At 42.2% G+C, this 26,979-nt stretch overlaps 1 protein-coding gene across 1 annotated transcript; it reads left to right on the forward strand.

Annotated features, from left to right (window-relative positions):
* CA5B (carbonic anhydrase 5B) lies at window positions 1–26,330 on the forward strand (the record flags this gene model as incomplete). Its single annotated transcript, XM_084258816.1, has 7 exons — window positions 1–133; window positions 4,472–4,669; window positions 20,265–20,383; window positions 21,150–21,245; window positions 21,736–21,798; window positions 22,711–22,866; window positions 26,151–26,330. The coding sequence occupies 7 exons, from the start codon at window positions 1–3 to the stop codon at window positions 26,328–26,330; spliced, it is 945 nt and encodes a 314-aa protein (XP_084114942.1).
* Window positions 26,331–26,979: the final 649 nt, after the last annotated feature.

Here is a 26,979-nt window from a genome sequence, read left to right on the forward strand (position 1 = left end):
ATGAATAGCCTGAGAGGCATTCTTCAAATCTCTCCGTGTAAATCTCTGTGGAGAAGATTCCAGATTCCGGCGACCATGCCAGTGAGGCCCTGCAGCCTCTACACTTGCACTTATAAAACCCGGAACCGAGCCTGTGAGTACACCCTGGCCTTAAAGAGAGTGAATTGTTTCATAGAAATCAGGTGTGTTCAATGTTTGTCTCTGATGACTATCAGTGGCATATTGTGGTGGTATGATTGGCCTTAACACTTGTGTGAATAGCCAATTGGTCTCTATTTGTTTTTTAAAATAAATGTGGGAAGTTCTTTTCTTGATGAATTTTAACTTGTTGGAATGATGTCATGCAGAAATGGACAAGGGAGATGTCCAGTTTCAAATACTTTGGAACCCTTTCTTTACTGTTTCTTGTTAGCAATTGTTGTTTTGCTGAAGTTGTTCCATGGACTGAATCATTTCTATGAGTCTTAACATTCTGGACGCTGCATATTAATGTTTGCAAGCAGATCTGTGATTTCTGGAATATTTGTTCTGGAGTTATAAATTGCAGTTAATTCGAGTTGCCAAGTGTGTGCTGTGCTGTAACCACAGCAGATCAAGGAAGGTAGCAGATGGCATCTGAAACCTCTGGCATTTTATTCCACTCCTGAAATACAAATTACCATCACATCCCATCCTGATGGTGTAGATATTCTTCAGCAGGGTTCTGTTGACATGGGGAGGGGGTGTCACTGTGCTATTGAGGCACAGTGTAGTATGCACTCTTGCACTATTAGCAGCCTCCTAGTCCCCTGCCCTCTAGATGCCAATAGCTGCAACCGTTGTAACAACCAAAAAATGTTCGCAGACATTACCAGATGAGTTCTGGAGGACAGAACTGCCCCTGCTTAAGAATCACTGAGGTGATAGGAGAAGATAATATATGGATTTGTGGAGAGATGAGTTTGTGGAAAAATTGAACAGCTAAATATAGTCTTCTTTTTTTAAAAAAAAAAAAGATTTATTTATTTATTTATACATGCACTGGGTACAGTCAGAAGCGCGGGAGGGTGAGAGAATTCACCAGAGCCAGAGCGGGGAGCAGAGCAGGCAGAAGGACCGAGGTACACTGCTGAGGGGAGCAGCGGGCGGCAGGAGAGGTCTGCGCGCCATGTGGGACCCTCCTCCGGTGGCCGGGGAGCAGCCAGGGATCGAACTGGTGCCTCAGAGGCCGCGGGCAGCTTCGCAATCCAGCGCTCAACCGCTGCGCCACCGGGGAGGCCCAGCTAAATATATTCTTAAAGAGGATTTTTTAAAATGTTTTCCATTATTTTAAAGGAATTGAGAAAGAATTTTGAAGTGTTGGTTTCTTTCTAGGTCTAGTTTTCTTCACTCTTCCTCTGTGGGTTTACTCTTTTGACCCCCCCATGCATGTAATAAAGAAGAAATACATAAGGAAGGAATGCTGGTATACTAGTAATGCTAATCCAACTAAATACTAGCACTTGAAACTACTTCACCAATGTGTTCTTGTTATAAGTTCAGTTTGTTTCCTCCAACACAGACTGTGCTTTTATTAAAATGAACTGGCCAAATCATAATTTCTGGTTGCTGGGCGTGGCTTCCTACCAGCAGGACCACATCCTACCCAGACTGGCTTATTTTCAACAATGGCATTTTGCCATGTAAGGCTTAAAATGGAAAAAAAGAGTCATATTTCTCTAGTTACTAAAGTTTTACTTTTAAAGCAGCAAATTGAAAGTTCAAAGTCTAAATTCCAATATGCTTATGTCTTTAGAACATTAAATTACATATATAGCATTTACATTCTCTATAAATGGGGTCAAAAGCCTTTTTATCCTGAGCTAAGGGATGGGCTAGTGCCCTGAAACTTCAAGGAGAGAGGAAGGGGATTCATGACAAAAACCAGATGCCCTGTAATTACATGTTTGCCCTGCTATAAATAAGTTTCTCCAACAGGAAGGTTATTTCTGGAGATGACCCTACATCTGGGTAATACCCCCAATTTTCATTCTTTTAGGTTGTTAAGGGAGTGGTAAAGATTTCTTGTGAAGCTGGAGGGCTTCAGTTGATCTCAGTTCAAAATAATTTATATGCCAAAGTGACATTCCTTGGGAAAGCCTGTTCTGAACGTCTTGGGGAGGGCTATATCCTTTGAGGACAAAGATCAACAGTGTCCAGTAAATATAGAATGTGAGCCACGAATAGGGGCCATACAGGTAATTACTAATTAATTACTAATTGAATTTTACTAAATAAAATTAAAATGTACTAATTTCATTAATACAGTAAATGTATAGCTAAAAGTAATTTTAGTAATATACTTTATTTAACCCAATATATCCAAAATATTATCATCTTAACATGAAATGAATACGATTATATGAGAAATATTTTATCCTTTTTGTTTTGTACTTAGTCTTCAAAGTCCCTCGATAGCTTACATTTATATCATATCTCAATTTCAACTTGGGCAAGTGGCTACCATAGTAAACAGTGCAGGTACAGAGAGTGGTTGTTCAGGAATAAGAGCAGATGAAGGTTTGCTTAATGTAGTGTGGCTATCAGGAGGGGGCTCAACTGACTGGGCAGAAACAGAGAAACAGGCAGATGTGATCTTGCAGGAGGTATTCTGGGGTACACTTGCTTCCCTGGGTATGAGGTAAGGGGTAGAGAGCCTTGGTATGGACTTGTTTGGTTTTCTCTATCAGTAAAATAAGCGTTAAGTCCCTCCCTTGTGCCTGGTACCAAGTTTAGCCCTAGGACTGTAGAAAAGGTGCAGGACACAGATCCTACCAGCTTGGAGTTGACAAAGGCCCTACGAACAGATAAAGCAAATACACATTACATCAGAATGGTTGGGTGCTCAATGGTGTAAGAACAAATGCAGTGTGAGTTCAGAAGGAAAGATCAGAGTGATTGGAGAAAATGTCAAGACCAGAGTTTGGGAAGATGGAGCAGAGGGGAGTGAGAGAAGGAAAATATCAAGAGGCATGGCATGAAGTCTGCCCTGTAAGGAGTGCGGGGAGTCATGAACTAGGTTGTGGTCATGGGCAAGGCAAAGAAGAGATGATCCTGAAGACTCTTAAAGAAAAAAATAATATGGCGATAAAGCAAATAAAAAGACTCAAACTTTCCCAGCAATGTTCTTTATCCTATTCATTCAAGTCACAAATGACTGGAAGCCAGCGCAGTTCTGGATTGCACATTAGTGGGGGAGGCAGGTTATGTGTCGGGGAGGAGAAATGGTTTTCCCTCTACCTTTATGCATATATGACTAGACCTCTGTACTAAAAGACAGATCCGCAAGAGAAAAAAAACCCAGTATTTGGTATACCATGTATATCTCTGGTATATATGGGGGAGACCCAAGAAAACTAACTCCCCAAAAGGGCCCAAGTTACCACATTAAATACCATCTTCAGCTAAACACAAAAGAAGATGTGGGAGGTAGGGGGAGTCATTTAGGGGAGTTATCAGGAAAGGCACAGTAAGCAAGGGTAAGGTTGTTATGCGATTTAAGTCATTGCTTTCTTCATTGATAAGCTTTTCTAGATATTTGTTCATCCTCCACTTCCTGATTCGGAGAGGGAGACACCCTTACAAATCAAGAGTTCCCTTATAAATGTAAATATCTTTTACGAAAAAAGTGATTTCTCAGTTTTCAGTACTTTTCGTAGGTCTGCTGTTTCTTAAAAAAGAACCAGATTAAAATAATCCCTATGCCAAAGAAGGCTGCTTTGGGGTGGTAAGCCTTCCTCCCCATCATCAGCATCCTTCTATCATTAGGGTTGAGGTGGACAAATTGTGAGTGTATACCTTACCATATAATGTCCATAGCTGTCCACGGGACAAACAGAACTGGAGGGACCTTAGCATGTGAATATTCTACCCAGGTTACATAGCAGGACTGCTGAAGCCTCACAGTCCACTTTCAAAGAGGTGAGCTGATCATACACACGTCTGTGCGGTGCTCCTTTTACAGGACCCCTGCTATTTCCATTAACCAACTAACTAAAACGTACAATGTTTGGCTCAAAGTTCACTTTCTAAAAATTCCACCTCATCTTTCTCATTCCCTTTTTTTTTTTTGGAAAATAAGTCCATTATTGACAATTTTATTAATTTGTGGTCATATTTAAAGCTGGTCTTGTTGGTGGGTTCTAGTAAAGTTACCCATGGCGCTAATCTCCAGGCATTTTACTGTTGCCACAGAGCTCAGAGGCATGAGTCTGGGTGAATTAGAAGGTAGACAAGAAGCTGGAGTCTTGCTGGGTGGCAAAAGGCCACTGCTCTGCAGGGTGCATGACCTGCCCTGTCCTCTGCATTGGTCAGTGGTGACGGCCCTAATTGGCTGACTCCTAAGTCTTCCAGGCTCCCTGAGCCACAACAGACTCTCCACAATTGCAAGTGCCGGGTGTGTGAGCCTAGAAATGGGACCTTGTGATGACAACCCCACTGTGCTTTCTCCCAGTGCACCCACTCTGGGAGAGCACGGACCTGGTTCCGGGAGGCGATCGCCAATCACCCATCAACATCCGGTGGAGAGACAGTGTCTACGATCCTGGCTTAAAACCACTCACCATCTCTTATGACCCAGCCACCTGCCTCCACATCTGGAATAACGGGTATTCTTTCCTCGTGGAATTTGAAGATTCTTCAGATAAATCAGGTGAGAGCCAGCCTGGTGGTCTCACCTCGGGTGAACGGGACAACTGTACACTGCTTCTGGAGGACCATGGCACGAGGCTCATGGGACCTACTTTTTGAATGTATGAAAAAAGTCCCTCCTAATTTTTATGCATGTTTTCTTCTACCGGTATAGGTGAGAGTTTCATTAGTAAGTATATATTGATAGATATATCTCATGTATAGATACTTTAATTGCTATAGAAGATAGTGTGTGAAATTGAAGCTTATCCAGAATTTATTTGTATGTTTGCATTGAATGTGCACTAATTTTCCGTATGCTGACTTTACAAGGAACTTTTATATTAAACAGTAATGCTATTTAATCAGACTAAACTGATCAGATTACAATGCATTTGAAATAGGCTAAAAAGATTATTCATATGTGCATGAGATTAATCTGAACAACCAGTTGAGTTAGAAAAATAGAAACTCATATTCTGTTAGTTTTGTTAATTAAACAATGTTACCTAGTTTAAAAGAAACACAATTTAAAAGATTTTTCAAATTCATATATTGTATTTGAGTCTTACCCATTTTTTCATTCTGCCCAGATATTAACTGTCAGGGAGGAGAGGCAATGTCCCCCTACCTTTCTGGGTTTCTCTCAGATTGGTTAAGCAATCAAATTAATATCAGAAGGATCAGTAGGAGAAAAGAGCAAACTTAATTACATATGTGTGGAAATTCTACAGGGATGTAAATGCTAAAGTAAATAGTGCAACATGAGGGTACATATCCAGAACTCAGGAATGGGATAGGGGCCAGGGCTTGCGAGGGGAGAAGAGACTCACGTGACAAGGAAATAGTGCCTCATGTGACAAAATCAGATGTTCTAGAATTGGTTTCGTGGAGATAGGTTTCTCCAATGGAAAGGTTATTTCTGATAAAAAAAAATCCTAATTCTGTTTAGCACCCCCAATTTTCATTCCTTATTAAGGGAGTGGTAAAAGTTTTAGTAAGCCTGTAGGGCATTGAGTAACTTCAGCTCAAAATAAGCCACATCATTTTGACACATTTGGAGAGGATACAATCATTATGCTCTTGTTTTACAGTTTTTCTTTTTTTTTTTTTTTTTTTTTTAAATAAATTTTATTGTTATATTCCCCATACAATTGCAGCCCCCCCATTCTGACCCCAATCCCTCCCCTCCCGCCCCCCTAAAAGTGTCTCTGGTTCATAGTTTTTTGTTGATTTTGATTTTCACTATCTTATAGTTATTCATTTTCCTGGTCCCTTATTTAAGTTTTCTAGATTCCTGCTATGAGTGAGACCATCCGGTATTTTTCTTTTTCTTTTTGGCTTATTTCGCTGAGCATAATCCCTTCCAGTGCCATCCATGTTGCTGCAAATTGCATGTGTTTATCTTTTTTGAATGCTGAGTAATATTCCATGGTATATATGTACCACATCTTCTTGATCCAGTCATCTATTTTTGGGCATTTGGGTTGTTTCCAAAGCTTAGCTATTGTAAACAGTGCTGCTATAAACATAGGGGCGCAGGTGTTCTTTGGAATTGATGTTTCTGTGTCCTTTGGGTAAATACCTAGGAGTGGAATTGCTGGATCATATGGAAGCTCTATGTTTAGTAGGTCCAGAAATCTCCACACAGCTTTCCACAGTGGTTGAACCAGTTTGCACTCCCACCAACAGTGCAGAAGAGTTCCTTTTTCTCCACACCCTCGCCAACATTTGTTGTTGCTAGTTTTTTTAATATGTGCCATTCTCACTGGTGTAAGATGGTATCTCATGGTAGTTTTGATTTGCATTTCCCTGATGACAAGTGATGTTGAACATTTTTTCATATGCCTGTTGGCCATTTGCATTTCCTCTTCAGAGAAGTTTCTTTTAAGCTCTTCTGCCCATTTTTTGACTGGATTATTTTCTTTGTTGTTGTTGAGTCTCATCAGCTCTTTGCAGATTTTTGTGATCAGTCCTTTATCATTAGTGTTGGGTGCAAAAATGTTCTCCCAGTTGGTGGGGTTTCTCTTTGTTTTTGTTATCGTCTCTTTTGCTGTGCAAAAGCTCTTTAATTTGATGTAGTCCCAGCTGTTTATCTTTGCCTTCACTATCACTGCTTTGGGTGATGTGTCTGTAAAGATGTCTTTGATGTGCAAATCACGTAGTGTTTCGCCTATATTTCCTTCTATATATTTTATGGTTTCAGGTCTTATGTCTAGTTCTTTAATCCATTTTGAGTTGATTTTTGTGTATGGTGTGAGGTGGTGGTCAAGCTTCATTCTTTTGCATGTAGCGACCCAGTTTTCCCAGCACCATTTATTGAACAAACTTTCTTTGTTCCAATGCATATTCTTTGCTCCTTTGTCAAAGATTAGTTGACCATAAATTTGTGGGTTTATTTCTGGATTTTCTATTCGATTCCATTGGTCTGTATGTCTGTTCTTGTTCCAATACCATGCAGTTTTGATGATTATGGCTTTGTAGTATAGTTTGAAGTCTGGGAGTCTGATGCCTCCATTCCCTTCTTTTTTTTTTCAGGAGAGCTTTGGCTATTCGGGGTTTTTTGTGATTCCATATGAATTTCATCAATAATTGTTCTATTTCTTTGAAGAATGACATTGAAATTTTGATTGGAATAGCATTGAATCTGTATATTGCTTTTGGAAGGATGGCCATTTTAATAATGTTTATTCTTCCAATCCATGAGCAGGGGATGTCTCTCCATTTCTTTGTGTCTTCTTCTATTTCTTTTAACAGTGTTTTATAGTTTTCTTTGTATAGGTCCTTTACCTCTTTTGTTAGATTTATTCCCAAATATTTGATTTTTTTTGTTTCAATAACAAAAGGGATGGTCTTTTTGATTTCTTCTTCTTCAGATTTATTGTTTGTGTATAGGAAGGCTACTGACTTTTGCGTGTTGATTTTGTATCCTGCCACTTTACTGAACTGATTGATGAGTTGAATTAGCTTTTCTGTGGAGTTTTTGGGGTTCTCTATATATAATATCATATCGTCTGCAAATAGTGATAGTTTGACTTCTTCTTTTCCTATTTGGATTCCTTGGATGTCTTTCTCTTGTCTTATTGCCCTGGCTAGGACTTCCAGTATTATATTGAAAAGCAATGGTGAGAGTGGACATCCTTGTCTTGTTCCAGATCTTAATGGAATTGCTTTCAGCTTTTCACCATTGAGAATGATACTGGCTGTTGGCTTGTCATAGATGGCCTTTATGATGTTGAGGTATGTTCCTTGTATCCCAAGAATTTCAAGGGCTTTTATCATGAATGGGTGTTGCACTTTGTCGAAAGCTTTCTCAGCATCTATTGATATTATCATATGGTTTTTATATTTCTTTTTGTTGATGTGTTGGATAACGTTGATTGATTTTCGGATGTTAAACCATCCTTGTGCCCCTGGAATGAATCCAACTTGGTCGTGGTGAATTATCTTATGGATACATTGTTGGATTCTGATAGCTAAAATTTTATTGAGGATTTTTGCATCAGTGTTCATTAGGGAGATTGGCCTGTAGTTTTCCTTTTTTGTGTTGTCCTTGTTCGGTTTTGGTATTAGTGTAATGTTGGCTTCATAAAACGTGTTTGGTATTGTCCCTTCCTTCTCAATTTTTTGGAAGAGTTTGTGAAGGATAGGCACTAATTCGTCTCTGAATGTTTGGTAGAATTCATTTGTAAATCCATCAGGTCCTGGGCTTTTGTTTTTGGGGAGGTTTTTTATTACCATTTCAATTTCGCTAATTGTAATTGGTCTGTTTAGGTGTTCTATTTCTTCTTTATCTAGCTTTGGGTGATTGTAGAGTTGTAGGAATTTGTCCATCTCCTCTAGATTGTTGAACTTGTTTCCATATAACTGTTCATAGTAGTTACTGATTATTCTTTTGATTTCTGCTGTGTCCGTTGTGATTTCTCCTCTTTCATTGATGATCCTGTTTATTTGTGCTTTCTCCCTTTTTTCCTTTGTGAGCCTGGCTAGGGGTTTGTCTATTTTATTGATTTTTTCAAAGAACCAGCTCTTGGTTTCATTGATCTTTTGGATTGTTTTTTTAGTTTCAATTTCATTTATTTCTGCTTTGGTTTTTATTATTTCTTTTCTTCTACTGGTTTTGGGGTTTTTTTGTTGTTCTTTTTCTAGATCTTTGAGCTTCGAGATTAGGTTGTTTCTTTGCGTTCTATCTTGTTTCTTGATGTGAGCTTCTATTGCTATATATTTTCCTCTTATTACTGCTTTTGCTGCATCCCATACATTTAGGATATTGGTGTCCTCCTTGTCATTCAATTCAAAGAATTTTTTAATTTCTTCTTTGATCTCCTCTTTAGTCCAATGGTCTTCCAGTAGTGTGGTTTTTAATCTCCATGAGGTAGGAAAGTTCCTTGCCTTCTTTTTATGGTTTATTTCTAGTTTGATGCCTTCATGGTCAGAAAAGATGGTTGATATGATTTCAATCTTGGTGTATCTGTTGATGTTTGTCTTGTGCCCCAGTATGTGATCGATCCTGGAGAATGATCCGTGTGCGCTTGAGAAAAATGTGTACTCCGTTTTTTGGGGGTTTAGTGTTCTATAGATGTCTGTTAAGCCCAATTGCTCTAGGTCCTTATTTAGAGCTTTAGTTTCTTTACTTATTTTTTGTCTTGTTGATCTATCCATTGTTGATAGTGGTGTGTTGAAGTCTCCCACTACGTATGTGTTTTCTCTGATGTCTGTTTTCAGAGAGGACAACAGTTGTCTGATATATTTTGGTGCTCCTTCGTTTGGTGAGTATATGTTAATGAGTGTTATTTCTTCTTGAAGTATTGTCCCCTTGATCATAATGTAGTGACCCTTGGGGTCTCTTTTTATCTTTTTGAGTTTGAAATCTGTTTTATCTGATATAAGTATAGCTGTTCCTGCTTTCTTTTTTGGTCCATTTGCTTGTAGGATTGTTTTCCATCCTTTAACTTTGAGCCTATTTTTATCTTTTGTAGCTAAATGTGTTTCCTGGAGACAGCAAAAGGTTGGGTTTTGTTTCTTAATCCAGGCTGCAACTCTGTGTCTTTTTATTGAAGAGTTTAGTCCATTTACATTCAGAGTTATTATTGATATGTTAACATCTGTATTTGCCATTGTGTTTGTCTTTCCTTTGATTTTATTTATTTATTCTTTTAATAACTTTTTTTTTTGGCCTTCTTTCATTGTTATTCGTCCCTCTGAGGTTCTGGCTTTAGGACTCCTTGTAGTATTTTTTGGAGTGGGGGTTTAGTTGCAATGAAATTCCGGAGTTTCTGTTTGTCTGGAAAGGTCCATATTCTTTCTTCAAAGAGGAAGGAGAGCTTTGCGGGATAGAGTATTCTTGGTTGGCATCTGTTTTCTTGGAGTCTGTTGACTATGTCCCTCCACTCTCTCCTTGCCCGTAGTGTTTCTTCGGAGAAGTCTGATGTCAGCCTGATTGGTTTTCCTTTGAATGTTATCTGTTTCTTCCCTCTTGCCAGCTTCATTATTTTTTCCTTGTCCTGGATTCTTGGGAGCTTTACTATTATGTGTCTTGCTGTATTTTTCCTTTCGTCGTGGAAGTTTGGTGTTCTTCTTGCTTCTTGTATATCAATTTTCAGCTCCTTCTTCACATTTGGGAAGTTCTCTTCAATTATCTCTTTGAATATTTTCTCTGTTCCTACATCTCTCTCCTCTCCTTCTGGTATTCCTATAACTCTTATATTTCCTTTCCTCATGGAGTCAGATAGTTCCCGAAGTCTTTCTTCGTTCTTTTTCCTTCGTACTTCTCTTTCCTTTTCTGTTTTGGTTCTTTTTATTTCTATGTCTTCAAGATTACTTATTCGTTCTTCCATTTCATCTATTCTGCTTTCATTGCTTTTCCCAGAATTCTTTAGTTCTTCCATTAATTCTTTGATCTCCTGCATTTCTTTTACTTCCCTCTTTAGGGACTCAATTTCTTTCTTCTGACCATTGTTTTCCCTCTCTAGGGACTCAATTGCATTCTTCTGATCGTTGATTATTTTTCCCTTATCATTGTTTTCCTTTATGACTTCTGTTAGTTTTTTAATCACGGCAATTTTAAATTCTCTTTCTGGAAGGCTCAGAAATTCTTCCAAGTTATTGTCTTTGCAATCTGGGGGCTGGCTTTCTTTTTGTGGTGTGCTTTTTCTCTGGAGAGTTGCTAGGTTGCGTGTGGTTCTTCTCCTCCCTACTGTCTGTTTTCTAATTTGCCGTATGCGTTGGGACACTGTGTAGTTGGGACTGGCCGGCATCTTGGGTGGGCTTCTCTGTTCCCCTCTGGTTCTTCCAGGAGTCATCTGTCAGTTTCAAGCAGTCTTTACTGGAGAAAGGTCCCTGTTCTAAAATGCCGATGTAGGGACACACTCCCCTGTGCGCCTGGTCTGCCCCGGCGGTGGGTTCCTGCTCCCCTCTGGGCTTGGACTGCAGGCCAGAGGGGGTCTGGCATGGGCGAACTTCCCCCGCTCACCTCTGGCTCCTGAGGAAGCCTTCTGCAGGTAGTCTTTACTGAAGAAATGTCCCTGTTCTAAAATGGTGATGTGGGACACACTCCCTGCGTGTCTGGTCTCAGGCACACTCTTCTGCGCACCTGGTCTGCCCCGGCTGTGGGTGCTCGCTCTCCCTGTGGGCTCAGACTACTTGTTCAGAAGGGGCCCGGTGTGGGCAAACTCCCCAGCTGGCCACTAGCTCCTTCAGGAGCCTCTGCTGGCTTCAAGTCGCTAGGTGGTGCCAGAGATCTCTCCTAGAGCCCTTGGGGAGCTGATTTTCCACCCCGTGGGACAGGGAGCAGAGCGGGGATGGTAGGGTACACCTCAACGGCTTTGGGGTGCTGTGTCTGCCTTGTGCCCCACCGTCGTGGGGAACCCACGCCCCTAATTTCGTGCCCCGGGTCTCTGTTCCAAAGCCCTCAGTTCCAGGACGCGGGCTGTAGCCCAGATCAGTGGGGCGGGAATGGCGCCTTTTGAATCCTGCTCCCCTGCCTGGGCGCCTTGTTCCTGCTCACTCAGGATGGGCCTCCGCTGTCTCCCCCTAATTTCGTGCCCGGGTCTCAGTTCCAAAGCCCTCAGTTCCAGGATGCGGGCTGTAGCCCAGATCAGTGGCGCGGGAATGGCGCCTTTTGAGTCCAGCTCCCTTGCCTGGGCGCCTTGTTCCTGCTCACTCAGGGAGGGCCTCCGCAGTCTTCCCCTAATTTCGTGCCCCGGGTCTCAGTTCCAAAGCCCTCAGTTCCAGGACGCAGGCTGTAGCCCAGATCAGTGGCGCGGGAATGGCGCCTTTTGAATCCAGCTCCCTTGCCTGGGCGCCTTGTTCCTGCTCACTCAGGGAGGGCCTCTGCAGTCTCCCCCTAATTTCGTGCCCCGGGTCTCAGTTCCAAAGCCCTCAGTTCCAGGACGCGGGCTGTAGCCCAGATCAGTGGCGCGGGAATGGCGCCTTTTGAATCCCACTCCCCTGCCTGGGCGCCTTGTTCCTGCTCACTCAGGGAGGGCCTCCGCCGTCTCCCCCTAATTTCGTGCCCCGGGTCTCAGTTCCAAAGCCCTCAGTTCCAGGACGCAGGCTGTAGCCCAGATCAGTGGCACGGGAATGGCGCCTTTTGAATCCCGCTCCCCTGCCTGGGCGCCTTGTTCCTGCTCACTCAGGGAGGGCCTCCGCAGTCTCCCCCTAATTTCGTGCCCCGGGTCTCTGTTCCAAAGCCCTCAGTTCCAGGACGCAGGCTGTAGCCCAGATCAGTGGCGCGGGAATGGCGCCTTTTGAATCCCGCTCCCCTGCCTAGGCACCTTGTTCCTGCTCACTCAGGGAGGGCCTCCGCTGTCTCCCCGCAAGCCTAGGTCGCAGGCGCGGGGACCTGGGCAGCTGCGATCCGGTCCGGATCCGCGCCGCTTTCCGCACGCAACCTTACCGGGCGGCCGGGGCTGTGTGCTGGTGCTGGCCTCCTCCTGGGGGGCGGGGCTCTCTTTAATGGCGCCTGGAGCTCACCTCCGCGGCGGATCCTGCAGGGTTCACCTCTCCCGTTCACGGGGTGTGGTGGCTGCAATAGTTCCTTTCCACTCACAGTCCCACTTGCTGCGTCCGTTTTTCTTGTTGGCCGTTTTGGTTTGTTGTTTCCCTCCTTTCTGCCGGTCGGAGAGTGCCGACTTTGTGGGCGGGGGAGGGGAGCAGGGTTCTGCGCTTCCCTCCCTTCTCGTCCTCTTTTATGGCAACTTTCTTCTTCGGGCAGTTTGCTGGAGTCGTCCGTTTATCTTCCGTGTCCCAGTTCTCACTGGGACCTGCCGCTTTTCCTCCCTATTAACTTTTTTTAATGGGAGATCTTACTCGCAGCGTCTCCTCGCCGCCATGTTGCTCCGCCCCCTTTCTTTTTTTTTTTTATAAAGGTTTTTTTTTTTTTTTTTTTTAACTATTTATTTATTTATTTATACAAGCACTGGGTACAGTCAGAAGCGCGGGAGGGTGAGAGAATTCACCAGAGCCAGAGCGGGGAACAGAACTGGCAGACTTGACGAAATACACTGCTGAGGGGAGCAGCAGGCGGCAGGAGAGTTCTGTCGTGCCATGTGGGACCCTCGCCAGTGGCCCGGGATCCAACCGGCGCTGCAGAGGCTGCGGGCAGCTTTGCAGCCCAGTGCTCAACCGCTGAGCCACCAAGGGAGGCCCTACAGTTTTTCTCTTGTCATTCTGTCTGATGTTAATTTGATAATTATCACCCTAGAAAAACTGAGAGGGGGATGGGGACACTCCCCACCCCCCACAGTCTGCCACACTCTTTAGAAGTCTTTCTCAACCAGTGTCAATTCTGCCACCCTTTCCTCCCTAGGGCCTAGTAACACTTGGCAACATCTATAGGCACTTTTGGTTGTCAGGCCAGGGCAGTGGGTGTGAGGAGCATCTGGTAGGTTGAGGCCAGGAATGTCGCCAGCATCCTCCAGAGTAGGCTCAGTGCACGAAGCTATCTAGCCTCAATTATAGATAGAGCTGAGATCAGTGAACCCTGATCTAATGAAAATTCGTTTTCCTCTTATAAATATGAGGAAATGAATCTGTGACAGTGTTAATGAATGAAGTAAAAAATGTAACTTAAAGTGTAAATAGAGGTGCACATGCCTGTATTTATCCAGGCTATAGGAGTCCCATTGTATCCTAGTTTCCTCCGCAGTTTCCAGTGCCTTCATACTGAGACATGGCCCCCTGGCCCTGCTGCATATAGACCGTTCCTCCAGTTGAATTAGTCTCTTCCTGGTTCTCTTCCCTCTGATGTACTTGTTCACTATGACTCAGGTGGTACTGGAGCCTGTCCTTCAGGGTTTAGGTGTCTTAATGTCCCCTGTTTTCCTTTCTCCTCTATGGTATGACACAGGCCCAAGCTTTAGACAGTTGTGTACACAGGTCAAATTGAGAAGAAATTGTTCCTTCCCAGATTCATCAGGACCTTTCTTAATTTTTCCAAAACTCCAGCATGTGCTTCCATATCAACTGGAAGCCTGGAATTTTACATTGTAGGTAAGGATTGCAGAAATCTTCAAAACAAGAAGCCAAATTCTCATGTTCTAATGGCCGTCTTGCATTATGGTGAGCTCGATTTGTCTCCCTTAGAGCTCTACTGTTATTCTTGCCGCAGCTTTATTAGTGGGCACACCCAGCCTATAGAACACTAGCTCTCCCGATGCATAGCAGCCCTCATTTATTTATTTATTTATTTACTTACTTACTGATTTATTTTAAGATTTATTTATTTATTAAAAAACCGGGGTATAGGTCAGATGTGCAGGAGGGTGAGAGGATTCACCAGAGACAGAGCGGGGAACAGAACAGGCAGACTGACTGAAATACACTGCTGAGGGGAGCAGCGGGTGAGACAGGAGAGGTCTGTCTCGCCATGTGGGTATCTCTGTGGCCGGCAGGGATCGAACTTGTGCTGCGGAGGCTGCGGACAGCTTCACAGCGCTGCGCTCAACCGCCTGTGGCACCAGAGAGGCCCAGCCCTCTTAATTAATTAGTCTCAATCCTGGCTAGGTCCCTGGCAAATGTTTTTCTTTTCTCCTGAGGATCTTAAATGTTGGCCAGCCTTCAAATCTCCTTGACAGTCTAGAGACTGTCTTTTGCCAATATAGCATTACTTCATTGAGTTGGAAATTTTGGGAAGTTTTTTAAATGGATTTCTTTTTTTATTTTTCATTAGTTTATCAGTGTTAAGATTTTAATGAAAAAGACAAACATGTTGTGTACTTCAGAAATCAAACCTCAGAATTTCCATGATCCTTTTGCAACAACTAACGTTAAACACAGCAGCTAAATAGTTCTACTACTAGATTGGTCTGCTACTGCCATAGTAATGCCATAGCAATTTCAAGATCTCAGTGGCTTGTGATATTTACATGTCACAGGGTAAACTGATATTCTGCAGATCAGGTTTTGTTTTACTGAAGTAACATTGCATTATAACAGTATATAAGGTTCAGGTGTACATTGTTGAGAATCAATATGTATATATACGACATCAAGTTCACCACTGAAAGTCCAATTCCATCCCTTTAGTAGGTTTCTTTTATATGTATGTGTATGTATATATATATATATATATATATATATATATTTAAGGAGAAGCTTATTAGGAAAAGGAGAAAAAGAGAGGCACCTGTATAGCCCCAGGTGGGCAGGAGAGCTGGCTATTTAATAGTTTTCTTAATCAAGGGAGTTGATTCCAAGATCATCTGGGGCAAATACCTTTATGTTTTATTTTCTAGTCACTTTTGTTCTTTAGAACAATAGATTCAATAACTCTTATCCACCCATTTGCATGGGAAATCTGATGGAAAATTTCCCTCATAAAAGCTCTTTAGATACCTCAAACACAACAAAGTCATATCTTGATGTTTCCTTCCCTAGGTGAAAGACTGTTCTTAGAAAACATGTATTGATTTTACAAAATATACAAGAAAAATTATAGAGAGCTTGCTAATTCACATGTTTTGTCAGGAAGGAACAAAATTAACAGCTCCTCATTATGCTTCAATAATTATTTTCTTTAAGATACTGTTAATCTTTAATAAGTACCTAACTTTCTCTATCTCTTTTTCCACATTCCAGTGACTACTTCATATTTCCTGCTTATTCTTCACTGCTATTTCTCCATACTGTTGCAAAATAATCAATAGCATTCAAAAAGGAAGAGTGAATGAATGTAAAAAATGAAAAGGAAAATACATCCTAGAAACGAAGAAAGTTAAACAATTCTAAATCTAGAAAAAAGGATCTAATAAATATCAATGTCTATATATACTATATATATATATATATATATATATTTTTTTTTAACTAGGAAATGCTGCTGCAGTGTGTTCACAGAGAACCAGGGATAGAGTGTGCAATGAAAGGGGCTCTGAGAAAAACCAAACACACCAAACTTTATGGGATGCAGCCAAAGCAGTGCTTAGAGGGAAATTTATAGATGAAAATGCCTATATTGGAAAAGAAGAAAATTTTCAAATCAATAACCTAGCTTGCCACCTTAAGAAACTAGAAAGAGGAGAGCAAACAAAACCCAAAGCAAGCAGAAAGGACATATTAAAGAGCAGAGCAGAAATCAATGAAATCAAAAGTCTGTTCATTGGAAAAATAAATAAAATTGACAAACCTTTAGCTAAGAGGACCAAGAAAAAAATGAGAAGACTCAAATTACTAAAAGCAGAAATGAAAGAGGGGCCATCGCCACCAATTGCAGAAATTAAAAGTGGAAGAGAAGGTATGTGAGCCTCTTATACCACTGCCCTCTGCTGGGTGTTGTTTCATTTTACTCCCCTGAATAGACCCAGTTATTGATTTCAATGAGTGCATGTGGGATATACAGTACCTTGTGGGGAAGGGCACTAATTTTGCCGGGGCTGCATCGCATGGGTGATCCCCGTAAATGTTCACCTCCTCTAAAATAACAGCCTTCGACATTGCCAACAGGCATTAACAAGAACATCTGAGTCCGATGGTTCGGATGTTCTTCCTGCCCCATCTTGCTTCACTTACTTTACACTTTTATGCGGCATCCCCAATGAGCCTAGTAAGAACACTTTTACAAACACTATGAGGTCTCTATTTTTGGTCTTATGTTTACTTTTTTTTAGAAAACACTACAATGACTTTCAGTACATTTCCAGAGTTATACCACCATCACTATAATCCAATTTTAGAATGTGTCCATCACCCCCAAAAGTTGCATGCCCTTTTCCTGAATTTACTTGATTTGTTTGGGTCCTGGGCATTCTTTTTCCCTTTATTGTCTCTTTCTGTGCTAGCTCCTTCACCTACACATTAAAAGCAGAAGAGGGTGAATATTACATAGATTTCCTATAACTCTCACTCTATGCCCTATGTGTTTGTATTTATTATCTAGTTTTTGGAAAGTTTAATTCATTTTTATCTAAATGCACAGACAGAAAGAACAAAGTATCAAAAACCTCAAATCAAAAAGTATATATTTGTTTGATGTATATTACCATTGCTCTGCTTTCTAACTCACTATTTTCTGTCTCCCTTCTCTGCTGCATTTCTTAACACTTGGATTTCCCAACCGACGCTTCTCAGTTTTTTTCTTTAGTTCTTGGTTTCATTGAAGATCTATTAAGTTCCAGGCACTGTGCCGGGTGCTCAGAGTAGAAAGAGGAAGAAGGGATGGTCTCTGACTTTAAGGAGCTTACAGTGTGGTGGGTAGACAGACCGGTGCAGTGACAGTGCTAATGCAGAATGGTAAGTGCCATCACGGAAGTGTGCACCTGGGGTCTGGTGGGAGAAGGCTTCCTGGGGAAGGTGACACCGGATGATCGATGTGGAGGTGGAGGTGTGATGCAATGTGATGCCTGTGTTAGGTATTACTGTGTACAAAGAGCAAGAAGGAAGTGGCAGGGAAGTCCTGAGGTAGGCAAGGGCCGATTCACAGAAAGTTCTGCAGGTCACACTTAGAGACTGGGAATTGGGTGCAGCTAATCAAGTTACTCTGATATTGGGCCTCTCGCTGAACTGTCAATGAGGTGTCAGCCATTGTTGGGGTCTCACCTCAAGGCTCCTCTGGCAAAGAAGCCTCTTCCAAACTCACTCAAGTGACTGTTTTCAGGATACAGGTCCTCCCAGGTCCTCCATTCCTTGACCGCTGTTGGCCAGAGGCACCCTCCCTTCCTCGCCATGTGGGCCTCTCCAAAGGGCAGCTCCCAACGTGGCAGCCAGCTTCATCAGAGTGAGCAAGAAGAGTTAGAAGGGGCAGCCGCAGAGAAACCAGCATCTTTTTATATCCTGATCTCGAAAGTGACATAACATTCCTTTGCCCTTAGAAGCAAGTCACAAGGGTCAGCTCACACACACGGTGTGATTGTGTGTGTGTGAGGAGGGGGCATAAAGAGGTGAAAGGTGTGAATATCAGGAAACGGAGATGATTAGGTGTCACCTCAGAAACTACCAGCACACACAGCTAATGACACCGAGTCAGTTAATTCCAACTGAGGTCCTTTGCCTGCACAGTGCATGTGCTTAATCGCGTTATGTGATTATGTGTCTCATCTCTTCCCTCCGTACAATTTATACACAGGTATAGTGGCCAGAATATGGTATGGACTGGGTCAGATGCCTGGGTATCCAGCTCCTCTCCCAGGGATCACAAATGCAGATCTACTTACAGTGCCAGAAAAGTAATGAGAATGTGTGAGGCTGGGAGAGTTTGAGAGAAATGGTGACTATCCAGACCGGTGGCCAGTTCCCCTATTCAGCCTTCTGTTGCCCACTAGGCGCGGGGGCCTGCCAGGGGCAGGGCATCTCATTCTCAAGTCAAGTTGGAAATGTGGACTTTTATGTGAGATGGTCCAGGTTTAAATGTTGGCAGCTCATTTAAACATGTGTTTAGTATGGGGGGGGATGGCGACCCCAGCGCACCTGAAGACCATGTCTAACCCCCACCCCCTGTTGTGTAGTCACCCATTGGTGACATCCCTCTCTGCCTCGCTCATCCTCTAGAAGGAGGCACACAGGAAGTGTGCAGCGTGTTGCCCCTGTTGTTGTGGGGATAGGAAAGGAAAACGCCCTCTTTGCTCTGGTCATTTCATTTAGAACCAAACCATCAATTTCATTCAACAGATTAGAATGTTCACAGTATGGAACCAGCATAGGAAAAAAAAGAGATTTTTTTGTAAGACATTTTGGTTTTCTTTCAGTGCACTTTCATATCATCCTCCTATTAATTTAGTGTATCAGGTGGTATTATTCTCTGCATTTCTCCTGCCCTCCAAAGAAAGGTGCTTTTTGGTGTCTTTGCTTACCTCATTTTTTTTTTAAAAAGAAGGAATTATATAAAATAATTTAAAAGTCAGTAAGATATGTAGCAGAGCATAACATGACATATCCAGTGTACTTTGTCCTTGGAATTTCCTCCTTGATCATTTGTGTACATAAAATTCAGCTAGTGGTGCAATGAACTCTAATCATCATGGAGATAGATGCTATGGTCTTCACATACTATGTACAGATATCTCTAGGGGCTGATTAGATGGAAGAAATAAGGGACAAATACGCTTTAGCAGATTCAAGCAAAAAAAAAAAATTGATGCAACCCAAAGCCTGAGAAAGGGTGACCTTAAAAAATGTCATAGTTGAATATTTTGTTAATAATATATTGACTTCACTAGTCAAAAAAAATTCTAGTCTGAACAAAAGGTATTTATTATCCAGCACGTGAGACCAGTGGTAGTGTATACTGGCTGACTCACATTATCCTAAGGGAGGACACTGATAATTTTTGACTTGCAAGTTTCCTATTCCATTTCATAAGTATCTTCAAAAATTGAAAAGCAAAGTAGTAATGTGTAAAAAAGAAAGAATATCTTTTGTACCTGTATTTCAGTTTTAAGAGATTGGACTGGATAACTATGCTGAGAGAAGTTTGAATTTTATTGCACATTTAAAAAATGGCACAGTGAATACAGAACATAAAATTCAGTCAAGAATCGGCCTTGCAGCCTTCCCAAACAAAAGCTGAAGAAGTTTGCCAATATTGGACCTCCCTTCTGAGAAATGTTGAAAAGAGCGCTCCTGTCTAAACAGAAAAGAAGAACATAAGCAAAAATCTGAAAGATCAAAGAGATAGGCAGACCCAGAAGACAATAGACAGGATGGCGGTAACAAGCCCCCATAGATCAATAATCACTTTAAATATAAATGGGCTGAGCTCCCCAACCAGAGACTGGCGAATGGATTTAATGATTACCCAACTGTACTGCTTACACGAGACTCACTTAAGCTACTGAAGGGATGGAAACTGGTACTCCAAGCCAGTGGGCAACTCAAAAAGACAGGAACTGCTGTACATATATTAGATAAAATAGACCTCCAGCCCCGCCCCCCCCATAAGAATTGCCTAGACAATTGTATGTGGCTTAAAGTGTATTTAAATCTTGATGTCATTCAGAATACAGGTCTCACCCTCATACTAGTATTAGCTGCATGGGAATCAAGTTTATCATCACTTGTCTATGATCCTGCGTGGCCCATTGAAGAGAGTTCACGTGGGAGGACCACCCACAGATTCAACCTCTCCCCCACATTCCTCCGTGGTGTGAGAAACCGTCCCCTGAATTGTTGGATGTCTATTTCAGTGATCGTGGGAGGACCCCTGGAACACAACTACCGACTGAAGCAGTTCCATTTTCACTGGGGGGCCATCGACGCCTGGGGCTCCGAGCATACTGTGGACAGTAAATGTTACCCAGCAGAGGTATGTTGAGAACTTGGGAACAGTGACGACTGTGAAGAAGTGGGAATATCTCTGGAGCTCCTAGGAAAGGCCTCTAAGTTGGGGAGGGGGCGACTGGGGCCAGGGCTTCTCCAAAAGCTCATATGGGAGATTTTAGCTGTGGATGTGGGGACGTGTATGTGAGTCTGCCACGAAGCACTCTCCAATCGGCCCTCTCTGCACTGCTTTGTTTCAGAATAGACCATCTTGGAATAACCGATTGCTTCTGTTTGAGGTCAATGTAGGGGACTATGGGGAGGGCATAAGGAAATAAAATCTCTTCTTACAATTTCCCCCTAATACAGTTTTAAATATCCCCTTAAAAGAAACACATATTAAGTGATTATCCTTCAAAGAAATTTGTCTTCAACTCCTGTGTAATTCCTTCAAAGATATTTGTCTTAAACGCCTGTGAATTTATAAACATTGCTCCTTTAGAGGCAAATAGATTTTGGATATAAGTGTTTCCTGCAAATAATGATGGGAATGCACAAATGTTTATCCTTCCTTGAAATGCTACCCACGTTGCTATATGAATTTTCTTTTATTTCTTTCCAAATATATCGTTCTGTTCCGAAGTAATATTCATTGCTACTCCTGCAATTATTTCTAACTTTCCACCAGATTGTCCTATACCTTTCAGGTGACCTTACTTTGGGTGAGGAAACACATTAAAATATCATATGTTGAATCAGGCTGTCTGTTTTGGCACCGTCTTCTATGGTTCAGTGTTAACCCCCTGTTTCAGCTGCACCTGGTACATTGGAATGCAGTCAAATTTGAAAGCTTTGAGGATGCAGCACTGGAAGAAAATGGCTTGGCAGTGATAGGGGTGTTTTTAAAGGTAAAAGAAAACCCTTACCAACTTTAAATGATGTGTTGTATTCTAGGATGAAAAGATATAACCTTGCACTCTAAGCTGTAAGCATATTGGGATAAAAATAAATCATAGTTAAATGACAAGATTGTGGTGAATATATTTTAAATGGTATAAAAATGCACAGCCCAATAGAAAAGTTGCTAACCACATGTGGCACTTGAGCGTAGAACCATTTCTATTATTAATTAGTGTAATTTTCAGTGGAAAAACTGATCTTTAAAACAAACAGGGGCGCATTTCCCTCAGGCACCTGACCTCTTTCGCGAACAGTCTGCTCATTTTTTCCTGTGTCTAATTTGACACAGTGATGTTTGTAATATTCTAAATTACCAGTTTAAATGTTGCTTACATTGCTTGGTTTGTTTTTATCTAATTGCCAGGTGGTTAATTTTAATTTACTTTCTATAGCGAGATGTCAGTTGTTTTTCATATTTTCTCATTTGTTGTTCTTTAGCTAGGCAAACATCATCAAGGCCTACAGAAATTGGTGGATACTTTGCCATCAATTAAGCATAAGGTAATGTTTTCCCCTTGAATCACCTGAAATACATGTTATTTCCAGCTCCGAGTAGAGACACTGGCAAGGCACTCGCAGGTGGGAAGTGTACCTAAAGTGAACTGTGCTCAGGGTCTCCCTGAAAGCTGCCCTAGACGACAACTCACCATTATGATGCTGGCGTTGACATGCCCTGGCGCTGGGAGGCCTCGCCAGGGGCAGAAGGGATTCCCGGGGTGGGCACCAGCCTCTGTGGTTTGGCTGCCATGCCCCTGAGCACTGGGGTCTCGGGGGCACAGCGCTGGCCCCTTGTCTGCCCCTTTCATTGGTCTCGTGGGAGCACTCAGAGCAGCTGTGTGCCTCTTACCCCCTGCCTTCCAGAAGAGATGTTTGGCAATCACTTCATTTGTCCAGCTTTGAGGAGCCATGGCCTGTGCCCTTCAGGGTGGGTACCTCTGTCCAACCCCCCAGGTTAACTGTTCAGCATCCAGCGACCAAAGGGGCTGCTTCCTGAAAGTCCATTCATTCTCCCCTTCTCCCTCCCCCACCCTTTACCCCTCTTAGCCCAGGGCCCTGGCTCCTCTCAATTTGCATTGCAATGTAGAAAGGAGGTTACTACTTGGCTCTCTGGAAAAAGAGAGGCCTAAGCCTCCTGTTTATGCACCAGCTGCCACTACATAGCTGAGGTGCAGAGACCACCTGCCGCAAGCTCACTAGAGTGGGGGGAGACGTTGGCTTCTGCTGGGCCCACCTCCGAGCAGTACCAGCGACCCACAGTTCACTGCAGGGCAGAGCACTGCTTGGTTCTGTCCTAAGTTGCCCAGAGGGGCTGGAGCTCCTCCCAGCCAGTGCAGTGCCCAGACACCCCTCCAGCCCGCTGCTGAGTGGCTTCTGCCACTAACTGGTGACTGCGTGACCTCTTCTCTTGGCCAGGACACCGTTGTGGAGTTTGGGTCGTTCGACCCTTCCTGTCTGATGCCCACCTGCCCCGATTACTGGACCTACTCGGGGTCCCTGACGACCCCGCCACTCTCTGAGTCTGTCACCTGGATCATTAAGAAGCAGCCGGTGGAGGTTGACCATGACCAGGTACGTTCTTTCCATATTTCTGCATCAGTCAGACTAGGCTCCACAGTCTGCACCTGTCAGACTAGGCTCTGTTCAAACTTGGGCAGCACCTGAAACATCTTGTCATGCTTATACATTTTTATTAAAATTCGCAAACATCTTAATTTGAATATGAGTTAGGAAATGCTTCAGATTAACTAGAGGGAAGAGTTAAAACAGGAAACAAGGTTTTTATTTTTACTTCCATATTTGACAATGATAGATTGTTTTAGGCATTTTTTTTTTGCATAAATATGAATCTCTATGTAACAAGTTCTTTTTAAATGGAAGAATGAAGGCTGGGAATGGCTGTGTTTAAAAACCTTTTAAAATCCTCAAGGGAATCTTTCTCTGGAATCTCAGGATAAAAACAGAATCCAGCAATGTCTGTCCAGAAATTTTATATTAAGTCAATTCTTTTTAAGTTAAAGTTTATTTTTTTCCTTAGAAACTACATTTAGGAGGAGGTGATTAACATTTCAATGCCCCAAATCCTGTGTAATTCGGAATATAACTAAACTACAGTAATGCTTATACTTGCCATAAGGGACTTTTATTAATTACAAAGTATTGTCACAAAAACAAAAGATTTCAAAATCTTTTTTATGAAACTAGGTACCAATAACCTGTGGTACCAACACCCTTCAAAGATTGGACCAAAAAATAGATAAACTACAGACTGAAGACTGCACAGGAAAATCTTTTTTTTTTTTTTAAAGATTTATTTATTTATACAAGAACCGGGGTACAGGCCAGATGCATGGGAGGATGAGAGGATTCACCAGAGACAGAGTGGGGAACAGAACAGGCAGACTGACTGAAATACACTGCTGAGGGGAGCAACGGGCAAGACAGGCGAGGTCTGCGGTGCCATGTGGGATTCTCACTGGCCGGCTGGGATTGAACCGGCGCTGCAGAGGCTGCGGACAGCTTCACAGTGCAGCGCCCCACTGCCTGCGCCACTAGGGAGGCCCACAGGAAAATCTTTTAAAATCTCCAGGAATGGAGGAAACTTTGTAAACTACAGGTTGTATCAAAACCAGATGTCATAAAGAAAGCAACTATTAAATAAGACCTCATAATTTTTCAAAATGCTGTGATGAAAACCATCAAAATCAAATGACAAAATACAGAGTATGACTGCCTGTAGGTCTGGGCTTGGTGACCTATACATTCAGTCTGTTACACTGCTTCATATTTTATTTTATTATTTATTTATATATATTTTACATCATTGTTCATTTTTAAACAATGTTTCCCCCCCCACCCCTCAGGTGTAGTCCTCATAGAATTTCCTTCACCAATTTACCCGTGCACTATCACCACATTAAAATGGACATAACACTGAAAAATAAAATACAAAATCCATAAATGAGAGGGTCAGTGGCCCATGTGATGACTTCCCAAATAAAATTTCAACAAAGAAAGTTCAGTAAGAAAAAGATGTTACAAAACAGGGACGGGAAAAGCACAAGGGACTATGGTGATGGTACACAGGTGAACTGGTGGTGGGTATTTCATGGGGACTATGACCGAGATGAGAAAGCATGCATTGTACAAAAATGAAGAATGATGTAAAAATATATAAAAAAGGGGAAAAAAAGACATTAGCTGTCATCTATAATCCTGATCGCCTATACTCTTACCACTCATTGCTAATCATTGTTTGAGTAAATTCTTCCAGTCATTCGTGTATACAGATACATAAAACCTTGTCTTTTATCTATACAAATGTATAGATAAAATTATTTTAAAGAAAATTTGGAATCATTCTGTACATAACATTTTGCTGTTCTATTCACTCAGTGATGTGTGGAACATTTTATAGATGATAAACTTGATCTTCAATATCATTTTTAATGGCTATGTACTAGTTCATTTTATGGGGCTAATATAAATTACTACTGGTATTTGGGCTATTTCTAATTTTTTTCAGCTAGCTGAATAAAAATATATCTTACTTACTCGGGTGTATTTCTAGTAAATGAGAGTATATGACTTGCACGTACAGTCACTGTATTGGTCCAGTCCTGCCTCTGAGGCCTTACTTGGCCTGAAATTTTTTTTTAGGAATTTCTTTAAATTATCATTATTATTTTAGATTTATTTATTCATGCATACATGAGCCGGAGTACAGGCCAAATGTGCAGGAGGATGAGAGGATTCACCAGAGACAGAGCTGGGAACAGAACAGGCAGACTGATGAAATACACTGCTGAGGGGAGCAGCAGGCGAGAAAGGAGAGGTCTGGCACGCCATGTGGGACCCTCGCTGGCCGGCTGGCCGGGATTGAACCTGCGCTGTAGAGGCTGTGGACACCCTCGCAGCGCTGCACTCAACCGCCTGCGCCACCAGGGGTGGCCCATTGACCTGAAGTTTTTGATCCAAACAAATCTTCACAGGCTTGCCCGCTGTGCCCTGGCTGTCCTTTACAGCGAGCCTTATTGAGTGACGGGAAATGGCATGAACAGATTTTCTGGCTGGCCTGAAGTCAAGTGTTCCAAAACAGAAAGCTAAGGGGCTATTGATTGATGCTATTGCCACGGTAGCCAACAAGCCCTTGATCTTCGATTGTTCCTTTTGTGTTGAGCCTCACTGTCCAAATATGTTAGCCACCAGCCACAGGAGGCCATTTAAAATGAAACAGAAGTACATTAGAATTAGAGATTCAGTTCCTCAGTCACTCTGGTCGTCTTTCTGGCAGCTATATGTAACTTGTAGCTGCTGTCATGAACATGCAGAGGACATTTCCATCATCATGGAATTTTCTCCTGGACAGTGATGGTGGGGGGTTGATACATTCACATAAATTGCTACAGTGCCCAGGTGCAGTGAGCAATAACGACTACATTGTGTATGGTAATGACTCAACTAAATTAAAAAAAAAAAACACAAATCATTTTTTCAGTTCTTTCTTCTGTTATTCTGTAGCTGGCTATTTTGCCCATGGAAAGCTGAGGTTCCTGAGAATTGAAAAGGCAGTAACTCATTCTTGGCCAACACCTAAGCTAGTATGTGGGGGACAAGCCTACCACCCCCACCCAGTCTTTGGATCCAAGGGGCCCACTGGTTTCACCACCTCCTGCTGCTTTTTTCTCCATACAAGCCCCCTCCACCTTAGTTCCCGTCCACAGGTGAACGTGTTCTCCCCAAAAATCACTTCTCCGGATCCAGTGTTTCAGAGTTGTAAAAATGAAAGTAATTTATTCTTGGTGTAAAGCTGTTTTTCCACTGACATTATTTATGTTTCCTATTTCTATTTCTAGCTTGAGCAGTTTCGGACCCTGCTTTTCACTTCTGAGGGGGAGAAAGAGAAAAAAATGGTTGACAACTTCCGCCCTCTGCAGCCCCTCATGAACCGCACCGTCCGTTCGTCCTTCCGTCACGATTACGTGCTGAATATACAAGTGAAACCCAAGCCCTCGGCCAGCCAAGTGACCCCCTAAGTTAACGCACATCATGGCAGTATTTTGCTTTTGTACATACTAGCTTTTCAAAAAATTAACTAGACTATTCTAAGTGCCTGCATTTAATAATAATTTATAGATAAGCATTTCTGGGTACGGCAGTGCTCCCTCATCGAGGAATGCTGGTGAATAAACAAATTCTTGTTTTTATTGATGATGTATATCACCCGAAGAGGCCAACAAGACACACAGGTTTTTGTTACAGCAATTTGTTGGTAATTGTAATGTCTTAATGTCTGATGTTTTGAGCTGTGCTTTTGTGTTTGTCAATTAGTGGTTCTATAGAGTTATAAGTAGAGATGATGATTAAAGTATTTAACAATTGGGACGGCACCTCAGAAGGCAAGCCTTTCGGAGACAGCCTTAAGGCCCAGACTGGTACATCCTGGCTGAAGCCTGGCCATGATTTTAGGTATATTTTACTCACCTTAAAGGACTGGTCACATAGAAAGCCTATGCAGAACATTTTCAAGAAAATGCTTACAGTGCCTAGGATTTAAAATTGTTTCAGGATGTGTTCACAGAAATATTTTTCAAAAGACTAGTAATATATTAGTCTATAATTTCTAGTATTAATATGCATTATCTGTATTCCGTTTCATAGAATATGATAATATTTTCTACCATG

This window comes from Talpa europaea (genome assembly GCF_964194135.1).
Source record: "Talpa europaea genome assembly, chromosome: X".
Taxonomy (NCBI): Eukaryota; Metazoa; Chordata; class Mammalia; order Eulipotyphla; family Talpidae; genus Talpa; species Talpa europaea.